This window comes from Taeniopygia guttata, chromosome 15 (genome assembly GCF_048771995.1).
Source record: "Taeniopygia guttata chromosome 15, bTaeGut7.mat, whole genome shotgun sequence".
In the NCBI taxonomy this organism is placed as follows: domain Eukaryota; kingdom Metazoa; phylum Chordata; class Aves; order Passeriformes; family Estrildidae; genus Taeniopygia; species Taeniopygia guttata.
The window spans coordinates 151,676-176,744 of NC_133040.1; the positions used below are offsets into that span (position 1 = coordinate 151,676).

At 54.8% G+C, this 25,069-nt stretch overlaps 2 protein-coding genes across 6 annotated transcripts; one reads left to right on the forward strand and one right to left on the reverse strand.

The window, feature by feature from the left end:
• Window positions 1-2,423: 2,423 nt before the first annotated feature.
• Window positions 2,424-24,389, forward strand: INPP5J (inositol polyphosphate-5-phosphatase J). Of its 4 annotated transcripts, XR_012058360.1 has the most exons (14): window positions 2,424-3,114; window positions 3,931-4,041; window positions 5,507-5,615; window positions 6,203-6,319; window positions 6,391-6,566; window positions 7,138-7,249; window positions 7,650-7,759; window positions 8,058-8,247; window positions 8,456-8,593; window positions 8,941-9,033; window positions 9,274-9,378; window positions 18,263-18,422; window positions 18,549-18,702; window positions 20,485-24,389. XR_012058360.1 is itself a non-coding variant. In XM_041719384.2 (12 exons), exons 1-12 carry the CDS (start codon window positions 2,507-2,509, stop codon window positions 10,133-10,135), a joined length of 2,490 nt encoding a protein of 829 aa, XP_041575318.1. In that variant the 5' UTR covers window positions 2,427-2,506; the 3' UTR covers window positions 10,136-10,600. The 4 variants fall into 4 exon arrangements, 2 of the variants coding, with proteins under 2 accessions (XP_041575320.1, XP_041575318.1); XR_012058359.1 differs by having other exon boundaries at window positions 18,549-24,389; XM_041719384.2 differs by lacking the exons at window positions 18,263-18,422; window positions 18,549-18,702; window positions 20,485-24,389 and adding an exon at window positions 9,515-10,600 and having other exon boundaries at window positions 2,427-3,114.
• PLA2G3 (phospholipase A2 group III) lies at window positions 10,695-13,430 on the reverse strand. Of its 2 annotated transcripts, none has more exons than XM_072936005.1 (7): window positions 12,965-13,430; window positions 12,759-12,891; window positions 12,555-12,689; window positions 11,990-12,450; window positions 11,750-11,879; window positions 11,505-11,639; window positions 10,695-11,341 (listed from the first exon to the last, which is right to left on the reverse strand). In XM_072936005.1, the coding sequence occupies exons 1-7, from the start codon at window positions 13,413-13,415 to the stop codon at window positions 11,137-11,139; spliced, it is 1,650 nt and encodes a 549-aa protein (XP_072792106.1). In that variant the 5' UTR covers window positions 13,416-13,430; the 3' UTR covers window positions 10,695-11,136. The 2 variants fall into 2 exon arrangements, with proteins under 2 accessions (XP_072792106.1, XP_072792105.1); XM_072936004.1 differs by having other exon boundaries at window positions 10,695-11,344.
• Window positions 24,390-25,069: the final 680 nt, after the last annotated feature.

The window sequence follows — 25,069 nt, forward strand, 5'->3', positions numbered from 1 at the left end:
TCATCAAGGGATTCAACAACTCTGGACATCGAATGATTAAAAAAAGAAATCCCATCAAACTATGGGACTCTGAATAGAAGAAAGGACTGATTGCTGAAATCCTGGCCTCAGGCAGAATTTTCCCTTCTGGTACCATTTGTACCAGAATGGTGGTGTGGGCATGGAGGAAAACCTCTGCTGAGGCTGACTTCTTTGTTGCACACCCAGTGCCGACCCCGGACTCGGCTCTGTTCTTTCCTTGTGGCTGGCTAGATAGAATTCAAATTGCAAAATAAATATTTTATTTTTTTCATTTTAATTTGGCTGGACAAATTTTCTTTTATAACACTCCTAATCTTATGTCACAGCAGGAAATGAGTAAGTATATTCTAATAGGTGCCCTGGCATTTAGCCAGCACTGAAACCCACCACACCAACCGTGCACAGATCGGCACCACTCAGACCAACAGCAACACCAACAGCAACACACACACAGAGCAACACACACAAACAACAACTACACATACACACAGAACACACCATTGCACTGACTGACACAGAAACAACACATACCAACGCCAGCAACACACACACCCCAGCACCACACAGCAACACATACATACCAACAGCACACATCAACACACACACACACACACATCCTCCACACACAACCCTGCACACCCTGACCCTCACTGACCCTGAGCTCACCATCTCCTCAGGGCAAAGTAGGTGAATGACATCCTGAGCTGCACTGGGGGTTTTGTCAGCAGGCCACAGGAGGTCATGGAGGCTCCTATGAGGCCACCCCTGGAGTGCTATGTCCAGTGCAGAGCAGTGACATTGACTCTCCTCAGTCCTTTCCCAGTTGCCACCATTGATCACAAATTATTGCAAATGCCCCTCCACGATGTCAGGGAGCCACTTCCCACAGTTCCTTTGGCTCCTGACTGAGTCCCATGGGGACCTAGGGATCTTGTACTCTCTGACCAGTATCCTCCTCAGCCTCGCTCCTTAATTCACCAGGGTCCTCCTCCTCTTCAAGCTCCAGCCTTCCCCAGACACTGTAGCAGGCACAGGATGAGGATGGAGCTGTCACCCAGACTCCTGTGTGTGTGGGCACCCCGAATGCAGGTGTTCAGACCTGCTCATACAAAGTGCTTCACTGGAGTACGTGGGCACTGCCACACACAGGTACAGCAGCACCTATACACAATGCCACATACACACAGCACACACAGACACACACACCCCCAGCTACACACACACATCTGCATACACAGTACTGCACACACAGACCAGAACACACACAGAGATGCACATGCAGCACACACAGCCGGATACAACCACACACACACACACACACACACACACACACACACACGAGAGTGTGTGTGCTCACCAACAATGCAACAATGCAAACACTCTGCAGCAGACCATAGACATATCTGGCACAAGCTGACACAACAGCTGCAATGTTGAACAGTCATATACACAGTGATGCATCAGGGCAGCCATTCATTTGCATGGGCAGATGTGCACAAGCAAGGACAGATATGCAAGGTTCCTTGCAAGGACAGGTGTGCAGGGGCAGGTGTGCAGGGTCGGGTGCACACATGCAAGGACAGGTGTGTACACACAAGGACAGGTGTGCATACACGAGGACAGGTGTGCACCCACAAGGACAGGTGCGCACTCGCGAGGACAGGTGCGCACACGTGAGGACAGGTGCGCACACGTGAGGACAGGTGTGCAGACGTGAGGACAGGTGCGCACACGCGAGGACAGGGGTGCACACACGAGGACAGGTGCGGACACACAAGGACAGGTGTGCACACACGAGGACGGGTGTGCACACACGAGGACAGGTGTACACCCAAGGACAGGTGTGCACACACGAGGACAGGTGCGCACACACGAGGACAGGTGTGCACACGCGAGGACAGGTGTGTACACACGAGGACAGGTGCGCACACACAAGGACAGGTGCGCACACACAAGGACAGGTGTGCACACACGAGGACAGGTGTACACCCAAGGACAGGTGTGCACACAGAAGGACAGGTGTGCACACGCGAGGACAGGTGTGTACACACGAGGACAGGTGCGCACACTCGAGGACAGGTGCGCACACACGAGGACAGGTGCGCACACACGAGGACAGGTGCGCACACACGAGGACAGGTGTACACCCAAGGACAGGTGTGCACACACAAGGACAGGTGTGCACACGCGAGGACAGGTCGGTACACACGAGGACAGGTGTGCACACACGAGGACAGGTGCGCACACACGAGGACAGGTGTGCACACACGAGGACAGGCTCCGGAGCGATCGCTCCCACGAGGCACGGGCCGTCACGTCGGCGGGGCGGGGCGCAGGTGAGCGGGAGGCGGGGCCGCTCCTGCGCTTTTCAGGCGCCGCGCAGGTGGTGGGTGTGACGTCACCGCCTGGCACGTCACGGGGCGGGGCCGCAAGGTGCGCGGGGCCGCGCCGGGCCGGGCCGGGCCGTTCCGGTCTCCTGGCGCCCATGGACCCGGCCCGGCGCCGCAGCGCCGACCGGGGCTCGGCCTCCGGCGCGGGGTCTCGCCCCGGCCCCCCGCGCGGCCCCGGCAGCGCGACTCGGCTGCCGCCCGACGCTGGCGTTTCGGCGGCGCCTTTCCCCGGCAGCGCTGTCCCGGGCGGCCGTAGGAGCTCCCGAGCGGACGGGCACGGCTTCGGGCACGTCTGCCCGCGGCGCGAAGGAACCGAGGAGCGGCCCCGGGCCCAGACCCCGCCCGAGGGTCTCCCGCTGCCGCCCTTGCTGTCCCCCGGCCCGGGCGGCCCCCCGTCCACGGCAGCGCCCGGCCGGGTCACCTTCCCCGCGCCGGCCCCGCCGGAGTGGCGGGAGATGCTGCCCAAAGCGGAGTCCAGCGACCACATCGCGGCCTGGGCGGGCCCCTCCGTGCCCCGCGCCCCCACACTGCCCAAGGCTGTGTCCAGCGAGTCCCTCGCCGGCGGCTGGGCGGGCCTGACCCCCCGAGCAGAGCCGGGCGAGCTGCCCGTCCTCGCCCGGCCCCTCGGTCGTCTCGGCCCCAGCGACGTCTGCGATCTGCTGCCGGACTGCCCGGGACGAGCCCCGGAGGACGGCGCGTTCCGGTGAGTGGGGCCGCGGGGCGCTCGCGGGGACGGGGCTCGCAGTGCCGCGGGAGCAGCACCCGCTGTGTCCCTTTTCGCTGTGGCGGATTCAGCAGGATTGGAGTGCGGGGCTGCAGGCAAGCTCCTGGCAGCGAGGGTGTCTGGTGCCCCCTGTTCGTGCAGGATATCGTGATACAGACACGGACTGTGGAGGGAGCGCTACCTGCCCCTGCCCCGGCTGTCCCTGAGCACTAGGGCTAGCGTGGCGCTGCTCTTCTTCCCTATTGAATCGTTTCCCTGTGACTGAGGTTCCTGTCACCATCAAAAGAGCCTGCGGGCCCTTTGCTGTTGCCCGTTGCGCAATGGTATTAATGTGTTCTAACGGATGTGGCTTTGCGCTGGTGAAGGACACCGCTGCGGGGTTGCAGCACCGCTGTCACATGCACTGCCCTGGCCTTTGTGGCTGGCAAGGGCTGGGAACTGAGATCCGGGTCCTTTTCCCCAGGATCCTGAGCCTTCCTGGGGAAGGGGGTAAAGCGGTTTTCCAGAGACACCCTCTCTCACAGCCTGCCTGTGTCAGCTGGTGGTGATGGAAACGAGGGCTCTTTGTATTGTTTTCTAGAATTTCAAGTGCAAATCCTGGGGGATCTTGGAGGCAAGGACCTGTCTCTCTCATACGGGAGTTAAGAACCTGGTGTATATGCCATGACTAAGCTTCAGCCTTGGCTACTTCTGTTGCTAGCAAAAAGCTTCCTTGGTGGATCTGGGGGCTGAACAGGGTTACAAAGAACCCCTCTGAGCCTTCCTGTTAGCCTGTTCTTCCTTTGTCCTCCCAAGCATCACAGTGGTCACCTGGAACGTAGGTACAGCCATGCCCCCAAATGATGTGACGTCCCTGCTGCACCTCAACACGGGCGAGACAAACGATGTGGATATGATCGCCATTGGGTAAGAAGATGAGGTGCAGCTCCCTCTATTCCTTCCCCTCTCCACTCTGGCGAATCGCCTTTTTGGGGAATCCCCAAAGCCCTGGGGGACAAGGAATGGAAGGCAGCCTCAGCCTCCCTTGGAGCATGGGGAGCAGGGAGGGGTGTGCATCACAAATGATAGCATGTCAGAAAAGGTGATAGAGAATCAGCTCCTGGTAAAATGAGAGTGCTGAGAGGAACTGAAACCCTTGAGTACTGATTAGACATGAATACTCATCAAGCCTGAGGTTGGCTATACTGGGCCAAGTTAGCCCTGCTCTTGCTGTGAACTGTGGCAGTCGTTGGGTCAGGTCTGTCAAGGTATTTGACTCACCTGGCCAAGTCCTCTGGGAGCATTCTCCTCCTCTGTGCTTTTGCATGTGGTATGCAAGCATCAAGGGCATAGATCTGCTGTTCTCCTGAGGCTGGATTGGCTCCATGCCCCTGGTACACAGACCTGCTGACAAGGAAGTACCACAGCACTGTGGTGAGGCTGCTGAGGTGAGGGTGGCCGTCCCTCGAGAGACACACCAGTGGTGTGTGAATTCCTGCTAAGGCCAAGGATGTGCTGTCTTTGCACAGGGAGCAGGAAGCAGACTCCGTCTATACGTATGAGGTGGAAAAGCTGGATCTGCCTCCAGGACTGCCCCCAAGCTTCCAGTTGTGGGGGCTTAGTGGTGTAAGGGCTGACACACTGCTGGAACTATGTTGGAGCCAGCCTCTCAGTCCCCTCAGCCTTGCAGGCCAGTGGAATGGGTCTGTGTGGGTAGCAGAGGTCAACCTGAGCTGGATGGATGGGGTGAGGGGTGTAGCTGATAGTAAGGGACCTGCTGGGACCATGTTCTGGCCAGGGCAGGTTGTCCTGCTACTCCTTACTTCCTGGCGTCTCTGCCTGGCTGTGTCCTTCCTCTGACCTGTGTCTTTGTGCTCTAAGCACTCAGTATTTTTGGGCGAGACATTTCGTGATTGTGCTGTTCTCTGTGGACGTTTTTCCTTCTCTTCATTAATTTCCAAGCTGGGAGGAGCACTATTAGCTTTCTGGCTGCTGCTGCTCTGAGCTACGCAGCTCGAATACATCTGAACACCTTGTGCTGTTGGGACACGACTTCTCTGTAGAGACTGAAAGGCCCTACAAGCCCCTCTTGCACACAGAGATGGGCTTTAGGCTTCTGCTCAACCCTGTGCAGCTTAACTGCTTCTGCTTTAGAAAGGGCCAAGGCTTCCTGGATTCAGGGCCACTTGTGCCTCTGGCCACCACATGGCCCAGAATCATTGGAGCAAGGGCATGGCTGGTTTGTGCTCTAAAATCAGTGTCTTCCCTTGAGCTGCCCTTCCCACCCTGTCCTGCTGCCCAGCATTGTGCTTTGGCACCTCTCCCAAGTTCTCACTAACTGGGACACAGATGGTTTCCTGGTGTAGCTGAAGGACCTTACATTTCCTCTCAGGCTGCAGGAGGTAAACTCCAAGATAAACAAGCGCTTGAAGGATGCCCTCTTCACAGATCAGTGGAGTGAACTCTTCATGGATGTGCTGAGCCCCTTCCACTTCATCCTGGTAAGGAGTCCTAAAGGAGTTGACTGTTGGTGTTCTCTCTGCCCGCCAGGCACATGGGACACAGGAATAGAAAGCTGGGAGGGAGGTACAGTGGGAGAGCTGGCTGGAGGGACAGCCTGCAGCCATCCAGGCAGCGGGGACTGCTGCTGCATCTCACCCAGCAAGTTGTTTGGCTTGTGCCACCCAGCTGCCTTTCCTGCACTTATGCTTCCCCTCTGGTGCTTTGGGGTGACTTTATGTCGCCCACTGTATTGAACCAGGGTGAGGAGGTGAATGTGGGAACTGGCCAGTGCTGCTGGTAACAGCCTACAAGACTCAGGGCAGGCTCAGCTTCCCCAGACAGCTTCAGCTCCCCAAGCCATTTGCCTCAGAGCATATGTAAGCCCAGCATCACTGAGCCTCAGGTTTGGCCATCAGTGCTCATGAGGGTATGCACAGATCTCTGAATCAAATAAGCTGTTAGTCACCTGTAGGATGGAGTGGCACATGAAGGGTGGGGGTGCTGCCCCATGGCCTGGAGTAGGGGGAGTTGTCCCCTCGTCCCCAGGCTCTCTACCATCCTACTCCAGCCATTGCTCAAATTCCAGGTCAGCACAGTGCGGATGCAAGGTGTGATCCTGCTGGTGTTTGCCAAGTACTACCACCTGCCCTTTCTGCAAGACATCCAGACAGACTGCACCAGGACAGGGCTGGGGGGATACTGGGTGAGTGTGGCCCTGGGGGGAGATTGTAAGGGGCTGGCTTCCCAAGGAGTCATGGGATCCTCTTGGTGCAGGGCAACAAGGGTGGGGTGAGTGTTCGTCTCTGCATCTTCGGCCACATGGTCTGCTTCCTGAACTGCCACTTGCCAGCACACCTGGAGAAAGCGGAGCAGCGCAAGGAGGACTTTGCCACCATACTGCACATGCAGCAGTTTGAGGGGCCCGTGGCCAACGGCATTCTGGACCATGAGTGCGTACCCCACCACTTTGCTCCCTAGTCTGGGCTCTAGTGCCAGTCCTAGTCTTTGACTACCTCCATGCAGGGTCTGGGGTCTCCCCTGCATCCCAGCACAGCTTGGAGATTAGGTCTTGCCTGCAGAGCTGGCCCAGCATGGACTCAGCATAGTGGGGTAGGTGTTTATAGAGCAGTCTTGGTCTCACCACATTCAGGGCTGGTACAATTCCTGCCTTACTAGCACTGTTGGGGTTTGGGACCAGTCAGACAGAGGGGCCAGCTCTGCCCCTGTGTCCTGGCTTTGTGATCTGAATCCAATGGTGCCTCTCTGTGGAAATTTCCCCCCTTGGTTTCAGCTTGGGGAAGTCTGGCCCATTTGGCTAATGGTGCTTGGTCCTGCCTACAGAATCCTGACAGCTGGCCAGGCTGTTGGCTGAGCAGTGACCTGAGCCAGTGTTCCCATGAGCACCTGTGCTGTGGGCTACAGGCTGCCCCGAGGCTGGGGACATCTTACCCCTGCTGTCCCTGGCTCTGGTAGCCTCAGCTCTTTTTTTGTTTTCACTGTTGCCCTTGCTGCCATCCACAGCCTTGTGTTCTGGTTTGGGGACCTTAATTTCCGCATCGAGAGCCTGGACATCTGTTTTGTGAAGTACGCCATTGACAGCAATGTCCTGAGCCAGCTCTGGGAGAAGGATCAGGTGAGGGATGGGTGTGCTGCCAGCCTACACTGGACCCCTAGCAGTGGCTGGCTTTCCCCAAAACTGCCCATGCAGCTGTGGGACAGGGCATGTCCTCTTGCAACCCATAGGACACAAAGGGCCCTGGCTCTCATGTCTCTGGGGGAGGAAGGGACAGCAGAATCCCAGGTCAGTCTCGATGCAGATGGGCACACTTCCCTCATGAGTGTGTGAAGAGCTGAGGCATTGAATTTAGACTAGCTGCTGGCATAGATGGATTAACCCCAAGAGCTGTGGGAGCTGGCAGGAATGGGACTGGGATATCACAGTGTGTGAGGGTGGGGAGATCTTGGCAGGATCTGCAGAGGGGTCTGGCTGTATAGGGGTTGCTGTGCTCCTTGATGTGCTCTCTTCCCCACAGCTGAACATTGCCAAAAGCACGTGGCCTGTTCTCAGAGGCTTCCAGGAGGGACCCCTGAACTTCCCACCCACTTTCAAGTTTGATGTGGGCACCAACAAGTATGATAGCAGGTAGGAGAGCACAACTGGACATGAGGTGGGACTGAGAGATGCAGGAGCTGTGGAGCTCAGAGCCAGTGCAGGTGCTGGTGTGGATGGATGGGGAGAGCAGCCATGCTGGGGCGGGCACTGACTGGACTGTGATGTGATGGCAGTGCTGGTGCCAGCACAGGTCTGTCCCTGCAGCTGTGCTGAGTGCCAAGATGAGCTGCATCCTCTGCCCACATGTGCTGTAGTGCCAGGGAGAGGCAGTTTGGGTCAGAGCCCACTGCCCTTGCCAGGCAAGAGATGCCCCTCTGTGCCCTGCCAGTGCCAAGAAGCGAAAACCTGCCTGGACTGACCGCATCCTGTGGAAGATAAAACCTCCCAGCAAGGGATTAGGCACAGGTGGGCACCGGCCCAGCCAGGGTGTGCTGTCAGTGAGCCAGCTATGCTACTGCAGTCACATGGAGTACACCGTCAGTGACCACAAGCCAGTAGCTGCCATCTTTGCCGTGCAGGTGAGCACTGTCCAGGGCTACTGGGAACACAGGCAGGAGCTGCAGGGGTGGGATGTCCAGTCTTGTGTGTGGGGGGCTTACTTCGGTTCAGCAAGCTCAGCTGCCTTGGCTCTTACTGGGGGCTGCTGTGGATATATGCATGGGGTCTCTGGGCAGCAGAGCCAGCTCTTTGTCATGCCCTTTCTCAGCACATACCTGTCTCTGACAGTTTGCTTCCAAGGTGGACAAGCCCCTGGTTGAGATTTATGTGGCTGACGAGTGGAGCAGGCCTGAACAAGCAGTTGTCAGGTACAAGATGGCTGTTGGCTTCCACCGGAGCTCCTGGGACTGGATAGGACTCTACCGGGTAGGGGCTTGGGGGCTGCTGGGGCTGGAGGGAGTGGGGAGCACTGCACAGCACTGCGGGGTCCCTTCTGAACTACCCCCCACCAGTGAACATGGTGAGGGCATGGAGCTGTGCCCTCCCATTCCCTGGCATCATGATGTGGTCCTGCTTCTGGAGGCTCTGGTCCAGCAGTTCCTTCTTCCCCCTGCTCTGTGGGCCCCAGGGTGTACCTGCAGGGGGGTGCAAGGCAGCTTTGGGTCACCCTGTGTGAACAGAATGGGCTGAGCAACAGGAGACTGAAGAGTAACTGTGCCAAGTGTGGCTCGCATTGTCCCACTCACTTGTATTGTCCTATGTATTGTGCACAGGTGGGCTTTCGGCACCCCAAAGACTATGTGTCCTATGTCTGGGCCAGGAGTGATGATGGGGAGCGCTGCCTGGAGAAGCAGCTGTGTGCACAGGTGAGCTGGGGCCAGTCCTGCTGTCTTGCTGGCACTTCTGCCCCACAGTGGGGGGACAATGGCCCCTTTGTGCCCCTGAATGGGGGAGGCAGGCACCTTGTTATTGCCTTTTGCTAGGTATGGGGCAGGCTCATGGTATTGGCAGCAGAGATTTGTGCTTTTAGCTGGGGTTGGAGGTGAGGTGGCAGGGGGGTACCCCTGTGCCAACCCCAGTGCCCATCAGGTGTCTCTGGGCTGCAGGTGATATTCTCTGAGGAATCACTACCCAAGGGGAATGGCGAGTACATCCTTGGATACTACAGCAACACCTCCAGTAGCATCGCTGGTGTGACTGAGCCCTTCCAGGTGAGCACAGCCAAGAGGTGAGGGTGAAGGGGGATGGATATGGGGGGAGGGGGGTGTTTCTCTTGGGGAGGCCAGCTGGTGTTGTACTCAACAGTCCCTGTGAGGGTCAGCTAGCAGTGCTGATGCACGGGTGCAGATTTCCCTACCCAGGTCAGAGGAGGGCAGCAGCTCTACAGACAGCTCAGGCAGCAGCTCAGAAGAGGATGACAGTACACTTGTCCTCCTGGCTCCCAAATCCCGTAGTCCCAGTCCAGGCAAGATGAAACGCCACCGGAGCCGAAGCCCCAGCCTGGCCAAGTTCCAGGGCCTTATCCTGCGGCCATCAAGCTGGGACAGGGGTACAAGTCGCAGTCCCTCACCCCAGAGCCGTTGCAGCCTCCCCAGGAATATCCCCACCATCCATCTGCCGCAGGAGGAGCCGGGGCACCATGAAGTGAAAAGCAAGGAGCTTGGACAGGCAGCTGAGAGCCCAGACAGCAACTCATTCTATCAGACTGTGCAGGAACAAAGTGGCCTCCAGCGTGTCTCTGCTGACAGCTCCCTGGCCAGGGCTGATCCCCGGAACCTGGGCCTGCTGCCTGCACTGCGCCTGGAGATGATTGACCAGGCCCTGGGCCGGCGGCAGGAGAGTGCAGACCAGGGCTATTATTCCTGCTGGAGAATGAGCCCCACCAGCCCCCCAGGCTGTGGCTCCTCCCCAAAGGAGAGGCACAGCCCCCAAGAACTGGATAGACAGAGCTGTCCCATGGGCCGCTGATGCAGTGGCTCCCCTCCTCCTCCCTGTAGTGCGCTTGCTGTGTGCTTTCCTCTGCCACTTCCGTGCTGACACACTCCCTCCTTTATTTATTCCAGTGACTCCTCAACCCTGTTGTGTGCCTGGCAGGTAGAGGCCCTCCCCCTTGCTGCTCCCAGCCCAAGCTCCTGCCCTGGGCTGTGAGGTGACCACACAGGGGAGGGTAGGCAGAGATGGTCTAATGCAGTTTGGGGAACCCCTTATGAACTTCCAAGTGCAAGGACTCTTCTCCCACCGGAGGAGTGCTGTCCTCACACCTGCGGTGGCACAAAAGGCCAGGGCAGGGCTCTAGCAGGAATGGTGATAGGCACAGAGCAAGGACCACCACAGGGTACCCTGGACAACAAAGCTTGCTCCTTCCCTGCTCTACCATTGTGCCTCAGCCTGAACATAGTGCAAATGACAAAATAAATGGTCCTGCCCACCCCAGCTGCACTGTGCTTACTGCTGGGGGCAGGATCAGCCCTGGGGTGTGGGCCAGAGTGTCAAGAGGGGACAGCAGGCTCAACTCTTGCACCATAAATCATGCTCTGACCACCCACCTTTTATTTTTTCTGCTGCATGCAGGTACTGACCCCAGTCCTCCTACCCTGCCTGGGCAAGAGGGTCAGGATTACGCCTCACTGCTCAGGCCCCTCAGTTGAAGGGTCACCAATATAGGGGTGGGGTACCCTGCCACCCCCACTGCCGCAGAGCACACCAGTGAAGGACAATGGGTTTCCTCTTTCCTGAGCCCTCCTATTTCTTTCCCCTTGCTTTTGGTAGTCATGGATGGCAGTTCCTTGAGAGGCTTCTCAGTCTCTCTGCCTCCTCTGGCTGTGGTCCCCAGCTCCATGCTGTCACACCAACAGCCATGCTTAGTACCATCCTTTGACTTGAGGACCAGACCCCAAGCAGCTCCCAGCTGCATCTGCTGTACAGCACATCTTCCTCCCCTTCCTCCCCAAGGCAGCACTGCTTGGCTGTCATTGAAGCACTGTGTGTGGCCAAGCTGGTGTCTGCTCTACAATGAGATGCTGGCATTGCTCACAGAGGGTTCCTCTTCCTCTGGCATGTGCCTTCCAATGTACATCCTTGGCCTTAGAGCTCACATGTAGAGGCCCCCAGTGTCTTAGAATCTTTTTGAGCCGCTGTGCAGGTACAAGCACAGCCCTGGTCATCATGGTACAGCTGCTGGAAAAGCAAAGCTGTGAGCACCACTGTCACCCTGCAGCACCAACATCCTCTGCCCCTGCCCTGCAGCCTGGTTGTGGCATGGCAGAGCAGGGACCAACGCTTGCATTACCAGTTTCCTGCTCCATCTAGCCCCTGGCCCCTTGACCTCCCCACTTACCTGTTCTGTGACCCCCTGCCTGGGCTGCAGGCAGCAGGCAGCTCTAGCACAAAGCAGTTCATGGTGATGCGGTCAGCCAGCACAGCCACGTCCATGTCACTGCAGTGCCTTGCCCTGTGGAGGCACCGTGCCAGCCTGCAGGCACAGGGGAGCATGTGTCACCAGGTGCTAGCCAGGGCAGGCATCCCACCTCCTCTGATCCCCAGCTGTATGCACACAGTGCCTTTTTCCTCTTGGACTCACACCTGTGTGTGCAGTTGCAGTGGAGGAGCATCCGGCTGTCCACGTTGTGCAGCTGGTACTTCACTTCATGGGGTGCAATCCGGTGGTCACACTTAGCCAGGTGCTTGTTGCACCTGCAGCCCCGGCCCGGGTCTGAGGAGAGTGGGGAGGTAATGGGCACCCCCAGCACATGACTCCACCGGCCTGAGGCCTTGGGCCACCCCAGCTGCAGTATGCACATGCTGCCCACAGTACCAGCTCACCCTGCTGCCTGCGCCCCTTCACAGCTGGCACGGGGGTGGCTCCACACTGCACTGTGACTGGGCTGGGTCCAAGGCTGCCATACCAAGGATGTGCTGAGATTCCAGCTCCTTGCTCTGCTCCAACTGAATCCTGTCCTGACACTGTCAATGCTGTTGCACGGCCAGGCTCTAGCCCCCACTGCACTGCTGGGTGCCTGGTTGTGAGCTCAGCCTTGTCCCTGGCAAATGCAGGGGTACCTGGGCCCTGTGGCTGTTGGGCTGTCTTAGGTCTCCGTGACTGGTGGCGCCCAGGCTTTGTCTTCAGTTCCTGTCGAAACCGCTTACGCCCTGTTCTAGAGAAATTCCTTCCCTTGCCCGAGGGCTGCACAGTGGGTCTGCCCCTCTCCTCTGCTGGTAGGCTGGGGTGGTAGTGATTCTGCTGCACCATCCTGGCCAGAGGCACTACTCCGTAACGCTCACACCTGAGGACACCGCGTGCTTGTGGGGTCCTGCACGCCATGCTAAGCCAGTGCCCGAGGGGGCAGCCGTGCAGGCACGCCGAGGGCCGGGCACCCCGGGAACTCACCCGCCCCACCAGTGCCACTGGATGCACTCCTCACTCTCGTCCAGCACAAAGCACGGCACCTCCAACAGGTTGAAGAATGTGACGCCGATGATGTTGGAGACAGTGTCGTTGATGGCGAGTAGGCACCGCCGGAACCTGCGGGCAGGGAACCGGTGAGGAGGGTGAGCTCCCCGGGCCTCCCGTTTCCTCACGCCCCGGGCTCACCTGGCGTCGCAATCGCAGTGGGACACGGTGTGCAGGCGGTAGTTGCGGATGCCGTAGTTGAACTGCAGCGCCGTGATCTGCGCCCAGCACTGGTCGTGCTCCCGGCAGCACCGGTCGGGGCCGCGGAAGAGCCCTGCGGAGGCGGCGGTGAGCGCGGCCCCGCGGGGGGAGCCGGGGCGCTCCCGCCGCCCCGCGCCGCTCCCTACCCAGCTCGCTCCAGTTCCCCGCCGAGTTCCCCGCGCCGCACCACAGCGTTCCCGGCAGCGTCCAGCCCCGCCGGCGGCGGCGGCGTTGCGGTGCCGGCGGCGCGGGGTCGGTGCAGGCGGCACGACGCCGCCACAGCACGGACAGGGCCCGGCGCAGCGCGGCCCCGGGCGCGGCAGGCGGCTGTTGCGCGCAGGCGGCGCGGAAGGCGCGAGCGAGGCGCGGATCGCGGCGGGTCCAGCAGGCGCGGAGGCGGCCCGGGGCAGCCCAGACGCTCTCGACCAGCGCGGGTCCGGGTCCGGGTCCGGGTCCGGGTCCGGGTCCGGGTCCGGTGGTCAGGAGCGCCACGTACCGCGCGCCGCCCACCGCCTCCCGCGCGCACACAGCGCCACCGGGCCAAGCGCGCGCGCATGCGCACAGGACCGCGCAGGCCACCGCAGCGCGCGCCCACATCGCGCGCACTGCCCAACCCCCCCCACACCGCTCCCCCCCTTTAACTGCGCGCCCCACCGCGAGCGCAGCGCTGATTGGTCCGCGCCGCGCAGGTCCCGCCCCGCCCCGCCCCGCTCCGCAACAGAGCGGTGGGACCCAGCCGGGGACCCCCATCCCGGCACCCCCATCTTGGGTACCCCCATCCCGGGTACCCGCATCCCGGGTACCCGCATCCCGGCACCCGCATCCCGGCACCCCCATCCCGGCACCCGCATCCCGGCACCCCCATCCATCACCCCCATCTTGGGTACCCGCATCCCGGCACCCCCATCCCGGCACCCCCATCCCGGGTACCCGCATCCCGGCACCCCCATCCCGGCACCCCAGCCCCGGCTCCTCCTCATCCCGGCACCCCCATCCCGGCACCCCAGCCCTGGCTCCTCCTCATCCCGGCACCCCCATCCCGGCACCCCCATCCATCACCCCCATCTTGGGTACCCGCATCCCGGCACCCCCATCCCGGCACCCCTGTCCCGGGTACCCGCATTCTGGCACCCCTGTCCCGGGCACCCCCATCCCGGGCACCCCCATCCCGGCACTCCCATCCCGGGCACCCCCATCCCGGGCACCCCCATCCCGGCACTCCCATCCCGGGCACCCCCATCCCGGGCACCCCCATCCCGGGCACCCCCATCCCGGCACTCCCATCCCGGGCACCCCCATCCCGGCACCCCCATCCCGGCACCCCCATTCCGGCACCCCCTGCTACACACACCCCACCCCACGCTCTCTCTCCCTGGGCACTCATGAGTGTGCTCTCACCTGCAGGACTCTGAATGCAGGCGTGTGTGCAGCTGTGCATAGGCACCTGCACACTCACCTTGAGCACACGTGTACACACGTGTGTGAGTGTATAGCCATGTGCCATGCGTGCCCAACCATGTGTGTGCCCCACACAGGCTGTAGCCATGTCCCTGCTCAAGTGTTCACTGTGTGCAGTCAGGGCACAGAGCTTTGTCCTGTCCAGCCTCCGCAGAAGATGCCCATGGCCCAGGATCACACCTGTTTGAGAGCTGAGGATTGCTGAGGATGGAGCCACCACAGCCCCCCAGGGCAACTCCTGCTGTGACCTGTACTAAGGCCTGACCCTCACAGTACAAAGGTGTTGATATTCAAAAGAACCTCCCATGCTCCAGTTTGTGCTTATTGCATTTTGTTCCAGTACTGGACATCACTGGGAAGAGATGAACTCTTGTCTCTTTGCACCCTCCTTGCCTGTGTATTAGCAGAATTCTGCAAAATTCCTCTGCTCCAGCCTCAGCAGACCCTGCTCCTGCAGCCACCCCACACAGTACAGGTAGTCCAGTCACTCCACCACCATCACGGCACTTTGCTGAACTCACCCCAGCATATCTGTGATTATCCCAGGGAATCCCAGCTGGAGCTGCATGGCCTCCCCCTTGGTGCTCCTTGCCCAGCTTTGCCTGGTGCCATGAGGACACATCCCTGGCTTCTGCTTAGCTGGTGCCCAGCAGGATCCCAAGGTCCATCCCTGCAGAGCTGTTTTCCAGCTGGGGGCACAACTTATGCTGGTACAATATCCCCCTGGGAATCAGGATCTCTCTACCCTGGAAATACCTTGGGAGGGTAGCTGGGCTGTGGGGCAGAGCTTCACCTGTCCTAGAGCCCCACTGGCCCAGGGAAGTGTTGTTTAGGGTGGCCTGTGTGTCTGGGAATCCTGCTGCATCCCAAAAGGATGCTGGCCCTGCTCTGGAGAATTGGCCCACTGAAGTCCAGATGCACCTCTCTACCTGAAGGGGGGAGGGAGGGAGTGGGAGCGAGGGAAGGAAGGAAGGAAGGAAGGAAGGAAGGAAGGAAGGAAGGAAGGAAGGAAGGAAGGAAGGAAGGAAGGAAGGAAGGAAGGAAGGAAGGAAGGAAGGAAGGAAGGAAGGAAGGAAGGAAGGAAGGGAGGGAGGAAGGAAGGAAGGGAGGGAGGAAGGAAGGAAGGAAGGAAGGAAGGAAGGAAGGAAGGAAGGAAGGAAGGAAGGAAGGAAGGAAGGAAGGAAGGAAGGAAGGAAGGAAGGAAGGAAGGAAGGAAGGAAGGAAGGAAGGAAGGAAGGAAGGAAGGAAGGAAGGAAGGAAGGAAGGAAGGAAGGTGCTGCCAGAGACCCCCAAATCCCTCCTGGGACCCCAAATGTGCTGCCAGAGACCCTCAAATTTCCCCAAATCCCTCCAGGAAGGAAGGAAGGAAGGAAGGAAGGAAGGAAGGAAGGAAAGGAGGAAGTGGGGTGGGGGGCAGGGGAGGAAGGGAGGTTGGTTCCTCTGATGTGTTTTTTTCTTCCAGGGCTAGTCTGGAGTCATGTCTGTCCAGGCTGCTGATCTGCCTTGCTGGGGTTTGCGGGGGGTGGGGGAAGGGGAGGAGGTCTGTAGATCCCCATGTGCCTTAACCCTAACTGGGAGACACTGGGGCCTGATGGATGGGGCTTGGCAGTGTAGGCTTATCTCACCTTATCAGGATTTCCCTGACAGCAGCACACTGCAGGCAGGGCAGAGTCCACCCTGTGGCTGTGATAGGTCTGCCATGCGCCACCTATGACATCACCCCATGTGTCACAAAGGTTTCCCCTGTCCTGGGAGCTGTGTTCATGAGGCTGGATGAGGGCTGGCAGGACTGGCATGCCAAGGCTGTGGGAGGGCTCTGCTCAGGGATACCCCAGATGTGGGAGAACCAGCCTTCCACCCATAGGAATCCAGAGAGCCCTCCTGAACACAGTGCTGTGTTCATGTCCCAGTGCCCCTGGGACTACCTAATGCATGCTTTGTGCCCCGTCATGTCCAGCACCCTGGGGCTGCCCTGTGCCTGTGGGGCTCCACAGGGAGGGATCCCTCGGGCAGCACAGGACAGCCTTGGCTGACAAGTGGATGACTGCTTGAGAGACAGAAAACTCAGTTTGGGTTTGTCTGGAAGATAACAGGGGATAAGGAGGGATGCCTAATGCTCTGGCCTTCACCACCCAAGCAGCCAGTGGGTTACAGGGCTGGCCCTGCAGCAGATCTCCCCACTGTGTAATCATGTAGCTGCTGCCAGCTGCTGGCACAAGGCTGGTGTCTGGCTGGACAGTGAGGATGTGGGGCTGAGCCCTGGACTACCCAACCCAACAGGCAGCACTGCCAACCCTGCACCCAGCTCCGCTGACGTGGCTCAAGGCTGTAGACAAGGCCAGTGTGCGGCTGAGCTCCCAAGGACACAGGGCTGACCCTGAGTGGGGGAGCACTGAGCTCTGCTGAAGATGCCAGTACTCATGGTCCATGCAGTGAGGGTGGAGAGTAGTCCCAGCCTGGGTCAGCAGGAGGGCAGAAATGGGCTGATGAAGCAATTCTTTCACCCCTTCTTCTGCACGCCGTGTTCCATTTAGGACTCCCCAGTACAAGAAAGATCCCATACTGGAGTGAGGCTGGTAAAGGCTGCTGAACTGGTTAGGACTGGAGCTAGGCTTACTTGGGCTGAAGAAGAGGAGAAATCAGAGTTTATCTGCCCTGAACTCTGAGTCATGGCAGGACTCATTTCTTCTCCTTTTGCACTCCCCAGGCCAGCATGGGCATTGGGGTGATGCCTCCTATGGAGACATCTTGCAGGCAGCTGCTGGATGACCAGACTGTGTAAGTGGCTGCCAGACCTGGGGCCTCATCCATGTCTCAGTGCTGACACACCTCCAGATGTCCCCATGTCCAGCCTTGCCTTTTGTGCCAGCCAGCAGCACTGGCTCCCCATTGTATGTGTGTCACACATGCCGCTGGCCTGCTCGTGTCACCTGGGGACAGGCACCCTTGGAGGAGACACACAGCTCTGCCTCCTGGAAAAGGAATTGCTGCAGCACTGGAGATTAGCTTCTCTGCTTTTTACTGATCTAAGCTGGAACTTACAACTTTGTGGAAGGAAGCAATAGAGCATCCAGGGCATCCATGGCTCTGAACATGAAAGGCAGAACAGGGAAAAACTTCACGAGAGAAGATGTCTTGTGAAGGTTGGAAGACACAATTCCAGCTGTAACGAGAAAAGGAATGGTGCGGTTATTTCACACCTGAGTTGATTATCAGTTCAAGTACTTTGCAGACCCAGGGAGACCCTTGAGGGTTCCTTTGGACTCTGGCATGTCCACAAGTCCACAAGGACCCATAAGTCCCTCCACCACATGCTGGTTGGTGGGCACTCCCCAAGCCGGCAGCCAACACAGCCACCACCTGTCTGCACAGGAGAGCCTGGGTCAAGCTGTGTCCCCATGTGACGTCTTTGTCCCATCTGGATCCCATCCTTTGGCACCAAGACCCCACACCAGTGCCACCCTATCACATTTGCATGACTTGGGACCGTCATCACACAGCAGCCAGAAGTGCCCCAGCCTGCTGCATCAGGCTACTCAGGCTTTCCATCAGCATGATGGAGATGTGGGCACTGGGATGTGGTGGGAGGCCATCTCTTTTGCTGGTTTTGTGACATTTGCCTGCTTCCTGGCTACCCTGTGGTGGGCTTAACTCACCTGCACCCTGCAGTCCTGGCTCTAGGGAGAGCACTGGTTCAGGCTGGGGTGGCACCGGTCCCCATGGGTGCACATGCCACCCTGGCCACAGACAGCCCACGTGCCTGGCCCCAGGCTCTGGGAAGGCTGTGCTGGTTGTCATCATGTAGCATCTGCCCAGAGGTCTTCGAGAAAAGAGCCATCCCTCTAGGATATATTGTCTAATTTTATAGGGGGAAGGGACTCTTGCCAGGTTCTCATTGCAGAAACAGAGCTGGCTCCATCAGCTATTTTCAGTGTGAGGCTGAGCTGTAGGGACGATGGAGGTCATCAGGCTCTGCACATCTGCAGGTTCTGCAGCTCACAGGAACCATCTCCTGCTCTGGGTCTTCAGCCACGCAGCCTCCTCAAGGTCTTTTCCAAGAGTCATAGAGCACCCTGAAGGCCCTGGTTCCAGCAGTAAATAACCACCCTTGCCTACAGGAAAATACAGAAAGCCCCAAGACTTAAGGTACACAAAGAAAACCACCCCCAATCCACTACAAGGTACAGAGGTTCCTTGTAAGAGGATGGTACTTTCCTCCTACTGATAGTAGGAGGAAATTCTTACAATTTTCTGTTTCCCCTTAATCCCTAGGCATTTCCCCATGCCATTGTGATCTTGGGACCACCTGGTTTTACTGCCCTGGTGAACACATCCCCATAAATTATGGAAACTACCCAGAAGGAAGCAACTCTGCAAGGAGTAGTACCTGACTGATGCATATCACTGCACTCCAGGTGAAGGTCAGGTAAGTGATGAACCAGCAGGAGCTGGGTATACCAAGAGCAGGAGGAGCAGCAACTTAGAGGAGGGACCCCCCTTCCCAGCATGTGTGGAGGCTTGGCAGGAGCTGTGGGCTGGCATGCTGGGGAGAGAAAAGTTCATGGGGTTGAGGCATTTCTGGAAAGCACAGTTGCTTTTCTTTCAATGTCCAAGGAAAACTGTGGGCTGGAATTATCATCTCTTTGGAAATGAGATGAAGGGACCAAAGCAGCTTGACAAGAGAAAAAATTCCCACATGCTTCAGATTTCCTTCCCATTGTGTGCAACAGATGTGACAAATGATGGGAAGGTTTGGGTGCCTGCAACAGGAGGTGTGTATAGCACTGGGTGAATAATTTACTGCAACGTCAGGCAAACAAGCCACAGCACGTGTGTGCTTGTTACTCCCAGGTGACAGAGCAGGGCCCTGCATGCAGCCAGCTCCACCCCAAGCACCCCATGGGGACTGGCAGGACTGCAGCCTGTGCATCCTCGCCTGCAACATCCACACCACGTCCACATCATTGTATGGCTCAGCAAAGGGGTATGAATGCAGGACAAGCTTAAAAACTTGAGGATTCCTCTTTGAACTCTACATATCTCCCAGTAAAGCCAGTTTCCCTGGTTTTGGTAAAGGAAGCAGTCAATTTCAGATGGCCTTGGGCCCCAGTGAATATCTCCTTCCCACTGGAGCTGAGTCTGGTGCAACTGAGTTGGGGCTTCTCCTGGCTCAGTCCAATGAAATTGCTGTCCTGGCTCTCATTTGTAGTCCAGCCTAGACACAAGGCAGGAATTCCAGCAATTTTTATGGAGGGCAAGCCTCAGGAACAGTCACAGCACAAAGCCTCTGCAGATGTTGGCCAGCAGCAGGATGAGGCCAGCTGTGTCCCAGGCTGTTCAAGATTGCCAGCAGTAACAAAGAAGGGCAGTTACACAGAGCAGCAATTCATGGAGTGAGTCCTAGAGACGTGGCATGCTGCTGACACAAGGGATTCTGCAAAGGAAACTGGGAGCTTCCTTGTCCTCTGGCCAAAGATGGTAGCCTTGGCCTGTTCTGCTGTTGTCACGACCCACTGGTAAGAGGCATGATGTTCAGCATAAATCCTTACCAGGCTGAACAAAGCCACTGGACACATGTCAGGAACTCCTGTGTTTCATTGTACGGTCACTGTAACTCTGGCAACCAGCCCACTGCTTAGACTCAAAAGATGTTGGCCAACAAGCCTGTAAATTCTTATAACACACTTCCACCAGGTGCTGTCTAGCAAGCCACAACACATTTCCATAAACTTACCACTTGCACAGCGAAGTTCAGTACAGAGTATGGGGTGGAATATGGTGTGTTTTGCCCAGGAGAGGAATAAACACAGGAGAGGGAGAAAGGGAACAAAGATTATAATCAGTATGTAGATCCCATCTTGGTCTTGCTGCATGGATGGTCCAGAGCTGGGGTTGTCAGACAAAGAAAGTGAAAAAAAAAGGAGGGAAAAGACACTGAGTGGGTCCAATCCACTTTATTTGCTAGTTAACCTGGTACAAGCCTTTTTGTAAACTTGACTCTTTGTTCATGCATGCACAGCCAGCCATTTCAGCCCTCCTGCAGGAAGTGTGTTGGAGGAGGGAACGGAGCATGAAACTCAGGGGGGAGCAGGAAATCAGCTAAGAATGCACTGCCCACCCTCCATGGGACTCTCTCCTACAATCACATCATTCCAGTTGTAAATCAGAATGATTGAGACAAAACATGCCTATGTGTGGTCCATTACAGCCATCAGGAATGGTGACTGCAGAAGCACCAAAGTTTTATGAGCAGCAGGAGCCCCAGGGAACCCAGCAGGCTGGGGAGTGGATCTGGCCTAGAAAACTACCAAGTTGTGAAATACAAAGTTGTGTTTCATGTCAGGTAAATAAAGGTAACCTGTGTAATTGTAATTGTGAAATGTGTGGAATACAGCCATGGGACAGTTATAAAGATGAGTTCTAATAAATAACCGAGGAAAGCATGGAAGAAGGCTTTTGGACCAATGTTTTGTTTGCAATTAATGATTATAAGTCTTTAGCTGTTTTGTAGTACGAGTATTTGAATTATAACTTTAGAATGTTGCCTTTTGATAAGAACATTTTTCTTGTAATGAAGTCTTAAGCTGTTTTGTAATAAGAGTACTTGAATTACAACTTTAAAATGTTGCTTTGTATTAAGGATTTTAAACTGTAGGATTTAAGCAAAAGAGGGAAATTAACCTATTCCCAAGCTCCTAGCAAAACAGTGAAAATATCCTGGAAAAGGAAGATGGACATCAACATCGCTGATTAGTGATTTTGAAAAGGGAAGCTGGACATCACTATCCCAGAATAATGGTCCTAGAAGCTGGACCCCACATCAGGAAGATGGACCCCACTATCTGGGACACACATCCTGGAATATACATCCTAGGATGCTGAAACCTGGAATAGATCACAATAGAGTATAGAAATTGGAAAGGAACCAATGTATGATCTATCACCATCATAGATTTACGATCCTGAAGTATAGAATTGTGACATCAAAAATTTGAAATAGAAACTGCTGAGAAAAGCTTATGAATATGCATGAACATGATCAACATGATCAATAAACACCAGCCAGCCCAGCAATCAGTGTGCAGTTGGAGGGGAAAACTCCCACCACTGTACCCAGCACTGTCTTTGCTCATATGTCACCATATTAATAAATACATTGAATTGCTGCTTGATATATTGGCTGAGTCAAGCTTCTCATTTCTAACAAATTAGCAAATCCAGCTGCTCTTCCAGAAATCTCCCCCTGGAGCATCCCTGAAGGAAGGGCAGCTCTGGCCAGGAGGCTGCATATTTTTATTCTGGATACTCATAGCACCTACAACTTTGCTTTAAATCATCCTTGTGTCCTTGTCAGTCAATTTAGAACACCAGAACAGCTTCACAGGCTCTCAAGCATCAGGATTGCCTCTACCATGTGGCCACACCACATGCACAGTTACCTCAGGACGCATTCCTGAGGCTGATAGTCACCTTTCCTGTGTCCTGTGGCCAGAGGTTCTTCAGAAAAGGAAAAGGGCAGATTTTAATCAATTTCTTTTGGATTCACATCATGGTCAAAGCAGAACTGGCCGTTTATCTTGGAAAGCACAAAGCAAAACACAGGTTTTTTTTTTTCCCAACTGAGGATGCTATTTGGGATCTACAGACATTTCCTGAGAGCCAAGTGGGGTCCAGATGCTTCTTGGGAGCACTGAAGTAGTGCAAGGACTCATCTGAACTGAGCCGCCCAGGCTGAACTGTTGTCAGAGCTGGTGAGCACTGACTGCCTTGTGGTGCATTCCAGAGCTCATCATTTTAGTGAGAGGGATGTCCTTTACTGAGTAGAGGGACATTCTGGCTTCCTGTTCCAAGAAGGCAGAACAGTGTGTGCTCTTGTTGCTTGTTTACATTTTTATTTGGTTAATCAGAAGTTTCTTCTTTTGTACCAAAACTTTTGTGTTTGACACAAAAGAACATATTGGAATGCTATTTTTCTAACAAACATCACTACTGGGCTCAGTGGGATAAAGAATGTTGCTTTTTAAGATCACTGCTCAGCTGGGTCACTGATCATTGGAGCTTTTCAGCTGTGTCATTTTTAGGAGTAAAACATAGCTGCAGGAAGACTCAGAACAACTCTCTGAGAAGGTATTCCTTCTAAAAACCCCAGAGGAGACTATTGCTGCTGCTGTTGCATTTCTGCAGCCCTCCAGGAATCACTGTGTGCATAGTGAACAAATGAAAAAAATCTCTGGGAATCTTTGAATGAAGGGTAACTAAATCAAGGATAGGCAAACCTGACATCATTGCAATTTGGGAGAAGAAGGTGTTATGTGCAATATGGATAATTCGTGCCTGTAAAGATATATATATAGATGTAATATGTTATATTGCCAAGGAATATTTGTATAAAGTTTTAAGCTTGCAAGACAGAGCCAAGGGATTGCCTCACATATGTTGAAACCACCACTGAAAAGAGGGAGGAGGACTTCATTTGCAAACGAATAAAGATATCTGCCTGGAGATGGGTCGTTCCCCAAGGTGATCCAAGGAACTCCTAAGTGATGATTGACTCAATAAATATCTAACATTGAGATCGCTGGAGGCACTGGAAAGATACATCTCAATGCCAAGTTCCAGTAACTCAGTCATGGACATACATCGCTCTCTGGACACAGTTTTGTTCAACTCAACATAGAGAAAAGGAACTCTATGAATAAGTGGGACACTGAGTAGAAGAATAGCCTGATCGCTGAAAACTCTGCCTCAGGCAAAATAAACTGTATAAAAACCACTTGAACAGGAAGGTTGGTGTGAAACATTGGAGACCCTATGCTGTAGCGGTCGGACCTGTGTCTCACCCAGCGCCGATTCCGGGCTTGGCACTGTCTTTTTTATTGTGGCTGGCTCGATTGAATTTTGATAGCAGAATAAAACTTATTTTTATTAATTTTTAATTTGGCTGGATCATTTTTACCTATAACAAAGGGATGAGCTACCAGGGCCACTGTAAAGGGATTGACATTAGGCACCAAAGTTAGTGTCGACTTGAGACACTTTGTATGCTGTGGCAAGACTTGTCACAAGTTAAAGGCCAGCTTCTCTGAAGCTCTGGGCTCCCTCTGGAGCCCTCACTTGTTTTAAAATTTTAAAAGATTAATAGTAATAAAATGGTCATAAAAATAGTAATATAAATTAGAACAATAAGAGTTTGGACAATCAGAGTTAGGACAATAAAGGACAATAAAGCAAAAAAATTATGAACATTGGGATGCTTTCCTCAAAAAAAGCATGGCTTGCTAACAAAGGATTAAAACTTAAAAGCAATAACCTTTTGCATATTCATATATGTCATACATGATGCATACATTCCTTTCAAACGAGGGAGTTCTCTGGTTATTGTCAACTTTCCTCCTGTTGGCACCTCAAAGACAAGAAGGAGGTAGAATAAAGTTTGTCTTTTCCCATAAGGAGGCCTCTTGGGGATTTCGGTGTCTTGTTGCTGTTACCTCTCTGCAAAGAACTTCTTGATTATGTTATGTGTAATGAATGTAATTCGCACTGGTATAATATGATGTATGTAATATTTGATATTACTGGGAGGATGCACAAATTGGCACTGGGAGTTGCCCCACATATTCAAAAACCGGTCTGACAAAACCTAATTTGCAAGCTAACACATGTGGCTTGTCCAGAGATGAGTTGTTTCTCCAGGTGATACAGGAACTCCTGGGCTATGATCATCCCTGCAACGACTGGAGATTGGGATCGCTGGAACCCTCCAGGCTGATACATCTGAATGCCGTGTTCCAGTAACTACATGAGGGAGATTCATCACTTCACAGACACCGAATTGTACCAACCCAACACAGAGAAAAGAGACTTTATGAATATGTGGGACTTTGAATGGAAAAAAAAGGCTGATCACCAAAATCCCGGCCTCGGGCAAAATATTCCTTATAAAACCTGCTTGTACCAGGAGGATGGTGTGTGGGCACAGGGGGGACCCTCTGCTGAGGCTATCCACTCTGTGACGCACCCAGTGCCTATCCTGGGCTCAGCACTGGCCTTTTCCTTGTGGCTGGCTCAGAGAGAATTTGATCGCTATAATAAAATTTCATTTTTATTTTTTAATTTGGCTGGATCAATTTTTATCTATAACAATTATCTCATCTCTTTCTTGAACCAGTTAAAAAGTATCTTACATTGCATAGTTTCTATTTTAACATTATGTAATAACCTAAAACTATATTTAACACACTACTTAAGAGAATTAATACAGCATAACTTTCTAACATAACACACATAATATTCATTTTAATATTTGTGAAAAGCCAATAATAAAATATGTGTTTTTCATAAACCCAAAAGGGAGGAGTAGCAGCAGCCAGTGCACATGTCTGTGGGGAGCTGGAAGAGAGGGAGGCAACCCTAGCTGGTCCAGAACAGAGGTGGAGCAGGGAGCTGTGTGGGGCAGAAAGGAAAAAGAAGGAGGTGCTCTGGCAGCTGAGGATTGTGCAGAAAAACCACTCTATGAAAAGCCAGTGTCCATAAAGGAAACAGAGGAGTCCTGCAACTTTATTTGAGTAAAGAGAGAGTGTCCAGTGGGACATAACCCTGTGCAGTTTCTCGGTTTTGGACGATGCAAATAGAAGGCAAAAATACTTGTCTTGTACAGTGCGGTCATGTATTTCACGGATGACCTCCACAACGCTGCCCGCCGGCATAATAAACATACCACTTTCTAACTTTGACTAGAGAGTCTTTGTCCATGATTTTTGGTTTTAACAATTCACATTTTCTCTCTTGCTCTT

What these genes read in the sequence shown, in the direction of transcription:
- INPP5J (XM_041719384.2), top strand. Translation starts at nt 2,507, where the DNA reads ATGGACCCGGCCCGGCGCCGCAGCGCCGACCGGGGCTCGGCCTCCGGC. An exon ending in CCGGAGGACGGCGCGTTCCG is followed by an intron (nt 3,115 to 3,930) that starts GTGAGTGGGGCC and finishes TGTCCTCCCAAG; the next exon opens with CATCACAGTGGTCACCTGGA. An exon ending in GCCCCTTCCACTTCATCCTG is followed by an intron (nt 5,616 to 6,202) that starts GTAAGGAGTCCT and finishes CTCAAATTCCAG; the next exon opens with GTCAGCACAGTGCGGATGCA.
- PLA2G3 (XM_072936004.1), bottom strand. Translation starts at nt 13,415, where the DNA reads ATGTGGGCGCGCGCTGCGGTGGCCTGCGCGGTCCTGTGCGCATGCGCG. An exon ending in GGGGAACTGGAGCGAGCTGG is followed by an intron (nt 12,892 to 12,964) that starts GTAGGGAGCGGC and finishes CCGCCTCCGCAG; the next exon opens with GGCTCTTCCGCGGCCCCGAC. An exon ending in CAGTGGCACTGGTGGGGCGG is followed by an intron (nt 12,451 to 12,554) that starts GTGAGTTCCCGG and finishes CGGTGTCCTCAG; the next exon opens with GTGTGAGCGTTACGGAGTAG.